The sequence below is a fragment of the Podarcis filfolensis genome (assembly GCF_964270895.1).
Source record: "Podarcis filfolensis genome assembly, chromosome: 11".
Taxonomy (NCBI): domain Eukaryota; kingdom Metazoa; phylum Chordata; class Lepidosauria; order Squamata; family Lacertidae; genus Podarcis; species Podarcis filfolensis.
The window spans coordinates 54452293-54465567 of record NC_139613.1 but is presented as its reverse complement, the minus strand read 5'-3'; the positions used below and the strand labels follow the sequence as shown (position 1 = coordinate 54465567).

The window sequence follows — 13275 nt, the reverse complement described above, 5'->3', positions numbered from 1 at the left end:
AACTAAGTTAGTTCTTGGTATGAGCTTTTGTGTGCATGCACACTTCTTCAGATACCACACGAAAGCTCATACCAAGAACTAACTTAGTTGGTCTTTAAGGTGCTACTGGAAGAAAAAAAAATTTTTGGTTTTGACTATGGCAGACCAACACGGCTACCTATCTGTAACTAGCTCAATGCAAGGTGGTTACTGGGAAGCAGAAGCTGGTACCAGGAGTCAGCAAACTTTTTCAGTAGGGGGCCGGTCCACTGTCCCTCAGAACTTGTTCGGGGCCAGACTATATTTTGAAAAATAATAATGAACGAATTCCTATGCCCCACAAATAACCCAGAGATGCATTTTAAATAAAAGCACACATTCTACTCATGTAAAAACATGGTGATTCCTGGACCCTTCCGTAGGCTGGATTTAGAAGGCCTTAGTTTGCCTACCCATGTGGTACACAATAGAGGAAGATTTGCCTTTGATTGACCTGTTGCCTTGTTACAAGTGCAGCCCTGAATCTGTACTATGCAGAGGATCAGAATTTCATTTAGAAGAAAAGAGTTTGGATTTGATATCCCGCTTTATCACTACCCTAAGGGTCTTAGACGTGAGTGGCGCTGTGGGTTAAACCACAGAGCCTAGGAATAGCCGATCATAAGGTCGGCGGTTTGAATCCCCGCAACGGGGTGAGCTCCCGTTGCTCAGTCCCTGCTCCTGCCCACCTAGCAGTTCAAAAGCATGTCAAAGTGCAAGTAGATAAATAGGTACCGCTCTGGCGGGAAGGTAAACGGCGTTTCCGTGCGCTGCTCTGGTTCGCCAGAAGCGGCTTAGTCATGCTGGCCACATGACCCGGAAGCTGTACGCCGGCTCCCTCAGCCAATAAAGCGAGATGAGCGCCACAACCCCAGAGTCGGCCACGACTGGACCTAATAATGGTCAGGGGTCCCTTTACCTTTAAGGAGTCTCAAAGCAGCTGACATTCTCCTTTTCCCTTCCTCCCCCACAACAAACACTCTATGAGGTGAGTGGGGCTGAGAGACTTCAGAGAAGTGTGACTGGCCCAAAGTCACCCAGCAGCTGCATGTGGAGGAGCAGGGAATCGAACCTGGTTCACCAGATTACGAGTCCATCGCTCTGAACCACTACACCACACTGGCTCTCTGTCCATAGTTGAGTATAGTTTGAGTTGATATGAGAGTTTGGCGCTTGTAGAGTTGGAAAGGACCCCAAGGTTCAACTAGTCCAACCCTCTGCAATGCAAAAATCTCAACTAAAGCATCCATGACAGAAGGCCATCCAACCTCTGCTTAAAAACCTCCAAGGAAGGAGTGTCCACATCCTGTCAAGGGAGTCCGTTCCACTGTTTAACAGTTCTTACTGCCAGAAAGTTCTTCCTGATGTTTAGTCATAAACTTGTAGAGTTGGAAGGGACCACAAAGGTCATCTAGTCCAAACCCCTGGATTCTGGGAATCTTTCACCCAGTGTGGGGCTCAAATCTACAACCCTGAAATTAGGGGTTTCATGCTGTACGCTTGAGCTATCAAAATCTTCTTTCTTGTAATTTGAATCCATTGGTTCAGGCCCTAGCCTCTGAAGCAGGAGCAAACAAGCTTGCTTCATCTTTTAGATATTTTAAGATGGCTATCATATCTCCTTTCAGTCTCCTATTTTCCAAGCTAATCATACCCAGCTCCTTCAACCGTTCCTCATAAGGCTTGGTTTCCAGACACTCGATCATCTTGGTTGCCCTCCTCTGCACACATTCCAGCTTGAAATTTTGGCAATTCTCAATACAGTGGTACCTCTGGTTACGAACTTAATTCGTTCCAGAGGTCCATTCTTAACCTGAAACCGTTCTTAATCTGAGGTACCACTTTTGCTAATGGGGTCTCTCGCTGCTGCCATGCCGCCATCGTGCGATTTCTGTTCTCATCCTGAGGTAAAGTTCTTAACCCGAGGTACTACTTCTGGGTTTGTTAGCTGAGGTACCATTGTACTTGATTGTCACTTGTGAAAATGTTCTGGATGTTAGTTTGGGTGGATGTGTTGCATTTTAAAAGTTTAAAAACATTTTTTTTTTTTTGACCCAGAAATCCTGCATCAACAGACATTGCTGGTGGGTCTGTTTAGTCAGGTGAATTTTATCTAGAAGGTTGAGTAAAGATACTTCAAGGGCAATTCATGATTGCTTGAAGCTTGCTCTGCTTTTAACTTGCAAGATACTGTATTTACAGCATCTTTTTTTTTTGTTACCCTCCAGGCAGAAATTTTCTAACATTTGATTTTGTGAAAAGTTTCTTGAGGTAGGGGGAAGAACACAAAACCATTTTAGACACATTTAGAATTGTTTTTGTCCTTTTCCAACTATGGGTGCCATCTGGGTATTTATTTACAGTGAACAGTATTAGTTTTACCAGTAATTTTGTTCCATTACAAACACAAAATTTGGCTATTTTCCAAATAGACTTTAAAAAAAGACAACATTTTGCCTTTAAACATATGTGTTGGTCAAAGCATTTGCTACTGTTTAATGAATGAGATGAACATTGTGATGTTTAAAAATCTTTGAAAGGTGATATGCTGGTTTGTTTTCCATTAATACCATTATTAAATGTTAATACACCTTTGATTCTAGAGTGGCTGATATAAAACTATGTGGATCGGGAACTGGAGTCCCCAGGTTGAAATCCAGCCTGAGATTGCTAACCTAGGGGGAAAGCAAGTATGTGAGGGAAGTGGTAACTATGGTGAGGAGATTTTTTGGAAGCCCAACTTGCGGGATAGATGGTGCTCCAGCCAACTCCCTGTTTAGGGAAGTTTTTAATGTTTGATGTTTTATCACATTTTTAATATTCTGTTGGGAGCCTCCCAGAGTGACTGGGGAAACCCAGCCAGATAAATAATAATAAGTAATAATACGGTGGTACCTCTGGATACACACACCTCCGGTTGTGTATCCTTCAGGATGCGAACACGGCAAACCCAGAAGTATTTTTCCGGGTTTTGCCGCACGCGCATGCGCAAAAGCGCTCTACCGCCATGCGTGCATGTGCAGAAGTGGTCCCTCCGGTTGCGAAAACCTCGGGATCCGACCAGAGCTCTGGAACGGATCCCATCCGCAACCGGTGGTACCACTAACAACAACAACAACAACAACAACAACAACAACAACAACAACAACAATATAAACAACTCCTCCCACCCCCTCCTCTAAATGTCCTTCCCATAAAGCTAGTTGTATTGGTTTGGCTCTGAAAATCTCTAGTGAAAAAGAAAGACTCCTAACCAAGGTAGACGTAAAAAGTTCTGAACTGTATTGCATATATCTTCTGATTACGCCTTGCTGGGTCACTCTGCAGTTGGTGCCATTACAGTGGTACCTCAGGTTACAGACGCTTCAGGTTACAGACTCTGCTAACCCAGAAATAGTACCTCGGGTTAAGAACTTTGCTTCAGGATGAGAACAGAAATCGTGTTGTGGTGGCGGCAGTGGGAGGCCCCATTAACTAAAGTGGTGTCTCAGGTTAAGAACAGTTTCAGGTTAAGAATGGACCTCTGGAACGAATTAAGTTCTTAACCCGAGGTACCACTGTATTCCTTTGAAGAGTTACATTGGTGAGACAAGCATTACCAGGACCCCTCATGATAATGCATAGCTCACCACAGCCATAGGCTATAGACAGCAGCCCATCTGTGAGGCTACAGCTGCCATACCATAAGCTCCATTCTTTGCTAAATGTCTGTATCCCCTGTGAATTGACACTGTAGGGGCTGCACCCTTCTATGGGTTAACAGGGATACCAGGGCAGGTGGCTGGGTGAAAATAGAACCAGGGAATCAAAGAGCGAAGTTTTCGGTGGCACGGCAGAAAATTTAGGCGGTGGTGTAGCTAAGTGAAATTTGGGGTATGTGTTTGTTGATCAAGGAGACTGTGGGTTGCAGCCTATTGTGTGGACCTTCTGGATCAACTGAAAAGGGAGAAGTTGAAACTGTTGGTGATGTTGGTACACAACTTAATAAATAATATTTTGAAATGTGTGATATGCAGGGAGATCTTTGAAGGCTGCTCAGAAACTGCAATTGCTATTCAGTGAGTTATGTTATATTACTATTGAAATATGTAAGCACCAGGGACAAATGGAAGGGGAAGAAATGGAGGCAGTGAGAGATTTCACTTTCTTGGGCTCCATGATCACTGCAGATGGTGACAGCAGTCATGAAATTAAAAGACGCCTGCTTCTTGGGAGAAAAGCGATGACAAACCTAGACAGCATCTTAAAAAGCAGAGACATCACCTTGCCAACAAAGGTCCATATAGTAAAAGCTATGGTTTTCCCAGTAGTGATGTATGGAAGTGAGAGCTGGACCATAAAGAAGGCTGATTGCCGAAGAATTGATGCTTTTGAATTATAGTGCTGGAGGAGACTCTTGAGAGTCCCATGGACTGCAAGAAGATCAAACCTCTCCATTCTGAAGGAAATCAGCCCTGAGTGCTCACTGGAAGGACAGATCCTGAAGCTGAGGCTCCAATACCTTGGCCACCTCATGAGAAGAGAAGACTCCCTGGAAAAGACCCTGATGCTGGGAAAGATGGAGGGCACAAGGAGAAGGGGACACAGAGGATGAGATAGTTGGACAGTGTTCTTGGAGCTACTAACATGAGTCTGACCAAACTGTGGGAGGCAGTGGAAGACAGGAGTGCCTGGCATGCTCTGGTCCAGGGAGTCACGAAGAGTCGGACACGACTAAACGACTAAACAACAACAAGCACCAGGGAAAGCCTCAACAGACTCTGGACTACTCCTGTCAGACTGGCTTTCAATGCTTACCATTCTGCTTGTTTTTGTTTTAATTCTATGATGTTGCTTAGTTTGCAGTGTTAGGACTTCTTACAGTTAATTTTATTGTATTTGAAATTTTACATACTTATCTTTATTTTATTTTAGATGACTGTTGTTGCTGTTGTTGTCTTCATTATTTCCATTTTCATTGTGCAGGTTGTTTTGAGAAACCTGGGTGCAAAAATAGCAAGAAATCGGTCCTGCCTCATTTGAAACATCTCCTAAAATGATGTTACTCTGCAATCTGAATTATATTTTACCAGCCAACATTTATTAACTTTTTATTCTTATTCTTACTTTAATTGTGCATAGTGTATTTTTATGAATGTACAACTTATTAATATTTAAATAAATGTGCTACTAATAGTAATAATAATAATAATAGTTTTTGTACATTGCTTGAATGCAGCCTGTTGTGGAAAAGTGGGGCATAAATGAGACCATAATAATGAAGTGTACATGACCAGTTTCTCAATGACTAGCTTTCCCTCTCCCTCTCCCATTTTAGAAGGCACCCTTTTTTGGTGTCAGCAAACTAACTGTATACTGAATACAGAGACAGTTGAAAGTGATGGTTTTTCACAGAGCATTTTTTGACATGTTTGGGCTCCAGGGACAAGTTATCACTTATTAAAACATAGCAGTCCAATTTCCTAATAGAAATATCAAACAGCTGTTGAGGGACCTTGACATTAACAACTCAAAAAGGCCACATCTGTCCCCTGTAAAAAAACAAAAAACAAAAAACAAAACCAAAACCAAACCTCAGCTAGGAGCATAGGAGAAAAGTTAGGTAAAAACGACTAACATGTTATATTTCACATTTGGCTTAGAAAAGCAGGAAGAGTCCGTGGGAAGCTTTCTCAAGGAAGAAGAACATCAAAAAGGATAATTCGGTAAATGAAACCAGCAAGCCTTCAGTACTTTACATTAGACATCCTGTCTGTCAAAAGAAGAAGGAGGTTCACCGAGTTGGCGCCATTGCCTTTCTGGTTGGAAAAACACCCCAAAGAATCCGCAGGTAAGAATACCATTTGCAAAAATGACTTCCATTTCTGTTTTTTCTCAGTTTGCTTTATATAAACTTTAGCTTTCAGTGGGGATTATTAATAATGTTATGTTTAAATAAAAGCAGTATTGTTTTGAAACCTTTGTGATTTTAAGTGTAACCTTTTGGGAATAAACAACAGGAAATATTGTGGAAAGACAGCAAAACGAGCAGTTCTGATGGTGCATTGCAAATACCTTCAGTCAGGTTTGCTCAGCTTTCCTGAGAAGTTAGAGCATGTTGATTCTTCTAGTTTTCTATTAGAGTCATCATGTCTAAAACATAATATTGATATATCCTGAAATTTTTCCACAGTAGTTTAGTGTTGCTGGAATTGTGTCCTCCTTTTAATGGTTGGAATTGCAATTTTTGGAAGAACTTTTATTGGCTAGCCAATAAATGGGGTGAGGAAAGGAGGAAAAGTCCTACAGGACTTCTGCTGCTGGGACTCATCGGGTGAATCTTACCTCATGTTTTTGCAAACCATGTTATATCAGCTTTTTGTAAACTAAGGTTTTGTAAACCATGGCTTGGCAATAATTCCGAATTCTCTTTTTTCTGGACACCTGGAAATTAGTGTTACTGATTCATGCTGTAAGATATCAATCCATTTTTTTGTTTTGTTTTTTTACATTATTGGGATAATTAGTTATGCTTTCTTTCACTGATGGCTGTAGGAAACAGTTTGAAGAAATGGCATCTCATTTTCAGAAGGCTTCAGTGGAAGAACTCGCCAAGCATATTATCGAAACTACATCAGAAGAAAGGCAGAAAATGCTGAAAGAATTTTACAGTGCTAAATATCCAGAGTTAAAGGACCTATTAAAAGTTGATGTTCCAGTATCTGTTTCAGAAGGAAGTGAGGAAGGAGATGTGCACAGAACCCCGTTTAGAAAAAGAAAGGCAATTTCTAAACGTGGAAAATCAAAGTCTGAGTCTTCAACAGATCTCTGCAGCCAAAAAAGACATGACGCAGAAGCAGAGCAGTTTCAATTTCATCCCTTCATACAGGCTGCTGTGTGTCATAATGTGGAAGATAAACAATTGCCCACTGTCATTACCCAAGATAGCGTTAGTAGCAGAAACAGCCAGGCATTCAAGGACTTTATGGCATCTGACTCATTAAGCAGTAAATCAGGAATAATTGAGGGGCTGTCTGCAAAAGGACAGCCAAACTTGAAGGGGATGGAGTCACCAAGAGAACCCTTTCTGTCTCCACCAGAAAGCAGACATGCTCAAATGTGCAAGAAAAGCTCTTTCGCAGACATGCTAGGAGACATCTCTATTTTAAACGACCTCTTCAAGAGCCATGAAAATAGACCAACAGAGGCACCTAGGAAGACTCTCACCGGTCCTGCAGTAAAAGCACGAACTCGGCCAAAAGACTTCTGGGACATGCTGAATGAACCGAATGATGAGAGCCTCGAAAAACTCACAGACGTGGCAGCCATAGAGAAACTGTGCGAAAGAGCTTCTACAGTCACTTCATCCCAGAAGAAAGAGGATGACGAGAAGTCTCTTTGGAAGAAAAATGACAATTTTTTATGGAAAAGATATGCAACTGACACAGATGACAAATCTTTGTCTGGCACGTGATGTCTAATTTCGAAGAAAATGAAAGGAAAACATCCACAGGTGTTAACAAAAAAGATCATTCCTACCCCCCTGGAACTGGCCCAATGAATTTGCAAGCTTCTTAAGTGCTCTTCCCGCCAGTTTCCTTCCCCCTCCTTTCACAACTCCTTCAAAAGAAAGGTTGTTTTCTTTTCTCTCTCGAAAGAAGGAAACCTCTGTGTTTTGAAGGAATCGTGAAAGGAAAATATCCTGAAGAAATACAAAACACATTGCATTAATATTGAGAATAAGAGCGTGTTGCTCTTACAGCGCCTGTGGAGATTTTCCTCCTGTTTGGCTGTTGACTTGTGAGTGCTCTTGCTTCTGGCTCCTAATTCAGTTTTAAACAGTTAAACTTGGGAAAAAATGCTCCAAAGCCGTAAGCCTTCCCCATAAGACAGCGCAGCACCCATATCAGAGTCCCGTTAGAGTCCCATTAGAGTCCTATTTTCCCTGCTTGTCTGCACACATGAAAACTCTGCCTGCTTCCATATTCCCACCTAGATCATCCCTTCCATTTAGTCAAGTTACTTGTGTCCACACACACATTGGATGGGCCTGGGAAGGAGGAGAAAATATAAAGATCCCTCTGTGCACAGGACTTGCAACATCATGGGGTGAATGGCCACATCCTTTTTATGTTTCATTGTAATTTGTTGGCCTCTGTACACTCCAACATTTTTGTCATGTTTTCTGTCAGCAAAGCAGTGGCAAAAGTGTGGGATTTAACCAGATACCTGATAGGTACTCCGCTGAGCTACCAGATTAACACTAGGACACTTTCAGACATCTAAAAAACACCCACAAGCGAAGTTAATCGCTGCAAACACTTTGGGATTAATCAGGATTGCTCTGTCCCAAACGTTGTGACATCTTGAAAAGTGCTTGTTTGATGATGAACTAGTTTGGCAGCTGCTGAGCTGATAGCGTTAAGAGGCTCCTGCGAATCTATCAAGTAGTATGTATCATCAGAGATCACAACGTTAGCCTGGAGGGGGTATTGAGCAAGAAGAGGTAGCTGTACTCTGCTACTTTGTGATATCTGAAACGATTCTGAAAGATAGGGCAGTTCCACTGGGATCGTTTATACAGCAAGGTGTGTAACTTTAGCAATGCAAGCCTTGCAGGCATGTATTGTTGTCTCGTTTCACACCTGCTGGAAACTAAAACTTGAAGGTATCAGTGTATGAAAAAAGCAGTATGGTAACCAGAAACCTGTCAGATTTTATTGGGGGATATAAACTTTTAATGCTAGTGTTTTAAACTGAGGACTTAAAAAAACACATCCTTACTGTACATATATTTTCATCCTAATTTTAAAATAAATGCACATTTTATAAAGGTGATTTGTGATCCGACCTGCCACTGCTTGCCACAATGGGATGTGTTTCCACCCATGTGATGTCTGTGTGGTTGATAGTGTTTGATTTGTTTCCAATCAACTTAAATCGCAAATCTCTATTATTAATCAGCTTCTTGGCCATCATAACAGGAGAGTTTAAACAGTTCTTTAGCTTCTTATCCTTCTTAACTGGAGAGTTCAAATGGTTCTTCAATATTTGTATTATTTTGCAGGTATCCTAATTGGAATACTCAGTAGGTACATCCGTTAACTGCATTTAGCATTGCTGGACACTGGTTGCCAGACACTGTAATGCAGTGATGGCCAAACTTGGCCCTCCAGCTGTTTTGGGACTACAACTCCCATCATCCCTAGCTAACAGGACCAGTGGTCAGGGATAATGGGAATTGTAGTCCCAAAATAGCTAGAGGGCCAAGTTTGACCATCACTGCTGTAATGTGTCTTGTGAAACTTATGCACAAGCCTCATTTAAATGAATGAAAACTGCATAGCAGCCTTTGCTTGCTGTTTCACTTCACCGTGCCACTTTCTTGAATTAATTACAATTGGCTAAGTGCATAAGTAATTGGCTAAGTCCGCATCACTAAATTGAATTGCCAAGTGGTTTTGCCAGAAAAATGATGAAATTTCAGCTTGGATGAATTTATTGCAAGCATTTTGTCTGAAAATAAAATCCTTTTACATACGATACCTCACGTGTGCAGCTGTGAGCATTTATAAAATCAGCAATGTATCATTGATACTTCTGTGCTTCACTTCCTTCAAAGTAGATTTGTAGAATATGCTCCGTTTGGGGACTGATTTGTACTGTCCCTTTTGATGAAATTAAGATGGTAGTAAAAACTAAGGCAAATAAGCAAGTCCTCGGCTCCCCAATCTCTCTCATTGCCAACGAAAGCTAATAAATAAATAAAGAACCTACCCATAGGGACACAGGTCGCGCTGTGGGTTAAACCACAGAGCCTAGGATTTGCTGATCAGAAGGTTGGCGGTTCGAATCCCCGCGACGGGGTGAGCTCCCGTTGCTCGGTCCCTGCTCCTGCCCACCTAGTGGTTCGAAGGCATGGCAAAGTGCAAATAGATAAATAGGTACCGCTCCGGCGGGAAGGTAAATGGCGTTTCTGTGCGCTGCTCTGGTTCGCCAGAAGCGGCTTAGTCATGCTGGCCACATGTCCCGGAAAGCTGTACGCCGGCTCCCTTGGCCAATAAAGCGAGATGAGCGCGCAACCCCAGAGTCGGCCATGACTGGACCTAATGGTCAGGGGTCCCTTTACCTTTACCTTTAAAGAACCTACCCGTGTGGTGCTGAAACAGTAACCTTGCCCATGCACTATGTAAGACAGGGGTCAGTTTCAGCTGGGGGCCAGTCCCTCAGACCTTGTCGGGGGCCGGACTGTATTTTGAAAAATAATAATGAATGAATTCCTATGCCCCACAAATAACCCAGAGATTCATTTTAAATAAAAGGACACTTTCTACTCATGTAAAACATGCTGATTGAGAAGGTGATTGGGCCACCCCCGGGCCTTAGGTTGCCTACCCATGGTCTATAACATTTCTGTCTCGCATTGAATGTAACTGATCTGTAAAAAGGACTCTATGAACTGAAAGCAGATACACTGTATGTACTTTTGCAACCCAAGAAAATCTTTAATAAAAACAATTTTTAAAAATAGCTAGATTTGGATTTTTTTTTTCCAAAATCAAGAGAAGAACCTTGGAAATTTGGAAGCTTCTTCCATTATCAGTGTTTTGCCTGCAAAACTATTCTCAGCCTTTTAGATTTTAATCTTCTGTGTTACTATATTTACTTATTAAAGCTTGTATTCACCCTTTCAATAGCGGTGAATAGGGCGAGTTAGAATTAAATAATTGAAAATACAATAAATAAATAAAAATCTAAAATGCTTGCAAGCTTATAATTAAGCATAATGGAGTAGTGTTTGCTTTAACTAGATGGAGTAGAGCACCTCATAATTAAGTTTCTTTAAAACTTTTTAATACCCTTTGTTGACAATCCCTTCAATGAAAAACATCTCTATAGAGTTCTACTAAAACAAACATTTGTTGAGGAAAGCTAATTTCTTGTACTGAGAGGCACTTTTCAGTTTTATGAATGGCCTGCACTGTGGATAGATTATCATTACATCCCACGTAAGTTATTTAAGACAATGAAAATCTTAGGTTTATTGCCAAAGAACTATGACCCTGTTGCACTCCAGGCCACCCAGCTTCCCCATTAAAAAGAGTAAGAATTCCCTGCGGCCTCTATCAGCTAGTCAGGAGACAGTGCAGAAGAGAATAGCCTAGGCCATGCCACAGAATAGTCTGCAGAAGACAAGGTGATGTATAAAAAGCTTTTTGTGAAAGCTTGCAAACAGGTGATCAGTCACATCCTATGCCAACCTGATTTTCTTCAGATATAAGCTATGCTGGCTACAGGCAAAAGGAACTGTAGTCTAGAACAGGGGTCAGCAACCTAAGGCCCATGGGCCAAAAGCGGCCCGCTGAGGTCGTTTGACTAGCCCACGAGCTGCCCCTGAACTGAGCTGCCCACTCGCATGCTGCGGTAAACCAGCGCGGTGCAGGGACTCACTTCCGCAGCGCCGGAAATCGCGTCTGTGCATGTGCAGATGCCAAAAATCGCAGGTCATGTGCATGCACAATCCGGTCCACGGATCTCAGCAGAACTGATCCGGCCCAGGCAAGATAAACCTTGCTGACCCCTGGTCTAGAACATATAGAAGGCACTAGGTTGGCAAAGCCTCGACTGTCCTTTCCATAGACTTTCAGGTAAGATACAACCTCAGTTTGTTCAATTGTATGAAAATACCTTGGATTCCAAACGCCCTGGAACTCGGACGTTTTGGCTCCAAAACGTTGCAAACTCGGACATGATTGTTCCAGTTTGTGAACGTGCTTTTGGAACCTGAACGTCCGACAGGGCTTCCGCGGCTTCTGTTTGGCTGCAGGAGCTTCCTGCAGCCAATCAAAAGCTGCAATTTGGTTTTCGAACGTTTTGGAAGTCGAACGGACTTCCGGAACAGATTCCGTTTGACTTCCAAGGTACGAATGTATATGTTCAAGTCCTCCTGCTAATGTCTTGTTCCAACGGCATTGCTGTGTGCAGTGCAATCACTTAGTAAGAAACTGGTCCTTTGTTGATTACAAAATTACTATACGGGCAACCCCACATTTATGGATGTTCAATCTTTGTGCAACTACACATACACACATCAGACCAAACCTGGAAGTGGCCCAAAAACATCACAAAAAGGCGTGGGGGAGGAATATGATGTTTGCAGGCTTTTTCAAAGGTATTTCAAATATATGCGATTTCACTTAAACATGTGGTGCCTCGGAACGTAACTCCTGCATAAATGGGGAGTTGCCTGTACAGTACTAAAAGCAGCATAGTGTCTTGTTTGCTGCAAACTATGTTGCATAGCCTAAGGATTAATGGATCAGGTTATGGGAGGGATTTTTCTGATGCGTAGTTTCTGGAGGGGGTGGGAAAGCAATTTTGATTTGTGTGACTCCTGAAAGTTTTGAAATTTCAGATTTAACACTACATTAATAAAAGGATTTGTGGGTGTCCTTGCCTGTATAAGCTGTTTTATGCAACGGGAAATTGTTCTGAACACTGGGCCCCGAAAACTGAACACAGCAATCTCTGAACTGTGGTAGGTTTTGTGGTCTGGAGGACTGCCCAGTTGAAAATAAACTTACATTTCATCTGTAGTAGATTCTCCTTTAGGTCATGGGAAGATGCTATAAACTTCACTCTGTCCTCGCAGTAGACATAATGCATTTTAGTTTGCTAAATATCGAAGTTCAAGGTAGTTTGCACCAAACAACCTCAAAAATACTCATGCCACAACAGTTTTGTGCTTCTAGCAATATGCTGAAAACCTACCTGATTACACAAGCAAGTACAGCCAGGATATGTTAATAATAATAATAATAATAATAATAATAATAATAATAATACATTTTTATTTATACCCCGCCCTTCCCGGTTCAAAAACCGGGCTCAGAGCAGCTAACAACAAATTTAAAACACTTAATTATAAAAGCAGCATAAAATACAGTATAAAAACATGAATAACAATAAAATTCAAAAATCAAAAATCAATTTAGGGGAAATGAGCATTAGATAATCCCCAGGGCTAGCTGGCTGAATTGGTCCTACTTGGGCCAGTGAGAAGGCCAGGGGAGAATTAGCTGTGGGGTCTCATGTGTTCTGCCTTAAGTTTAAAATGCCTTTTAGAAAACTACTATTTCTCTTCTAGCTTAATGCTAAGATATATATTTGTGCTCCCCCACCGTGTGTTCACGTGCCAAAAAGGAGGGCATGCAACAAATTCTCTGCAATATACAAAGTGGCAGAGCAGATGCATTTGCCCTGGCTGCACATAACCAG

At 41.9% G+C, this 13275-nt stretch overlaps 1 protein-coding gene across 8 annotated transcripts in view; it reads left to right on the top strand.

The window, feature by feature from the left end:
* Nucleotides 1-9542, top strand: part of ERCC6L2 (ERCC excision repair 6 like 2) — a 59242-nt gene extending 49700 nt beyond the window's left edge. For 4 of the 8 annotated variants that reach the window (XM_083576484.1, XM_083576491.1, XM_083576485.1 and 1 more), the window contains 3 exons: nt 5661-5848; nt 6553-9002; nt 9090-9542. In XM_083576484.1, the coding sequence (XP_083432610.1) occupies nt 5661-5848; nt 6553-7471 (1107 nt within the window). In that variant the 3' untranslated portion in view covers nt 7472-9002; nt 9090-9542. Of the gene's footprint in view, nt 1-5660; nt 5849-6552 lie in introns of all 8 variants that reach the window. The other 4 variants (XM_083576489.1, XM_083576488.1, XM_083576487.1 and 1 more) reach the window with 2 other exon arrangements.
* Nucleotides 9543-13275: the final 3733 nt, after the last annotated feature.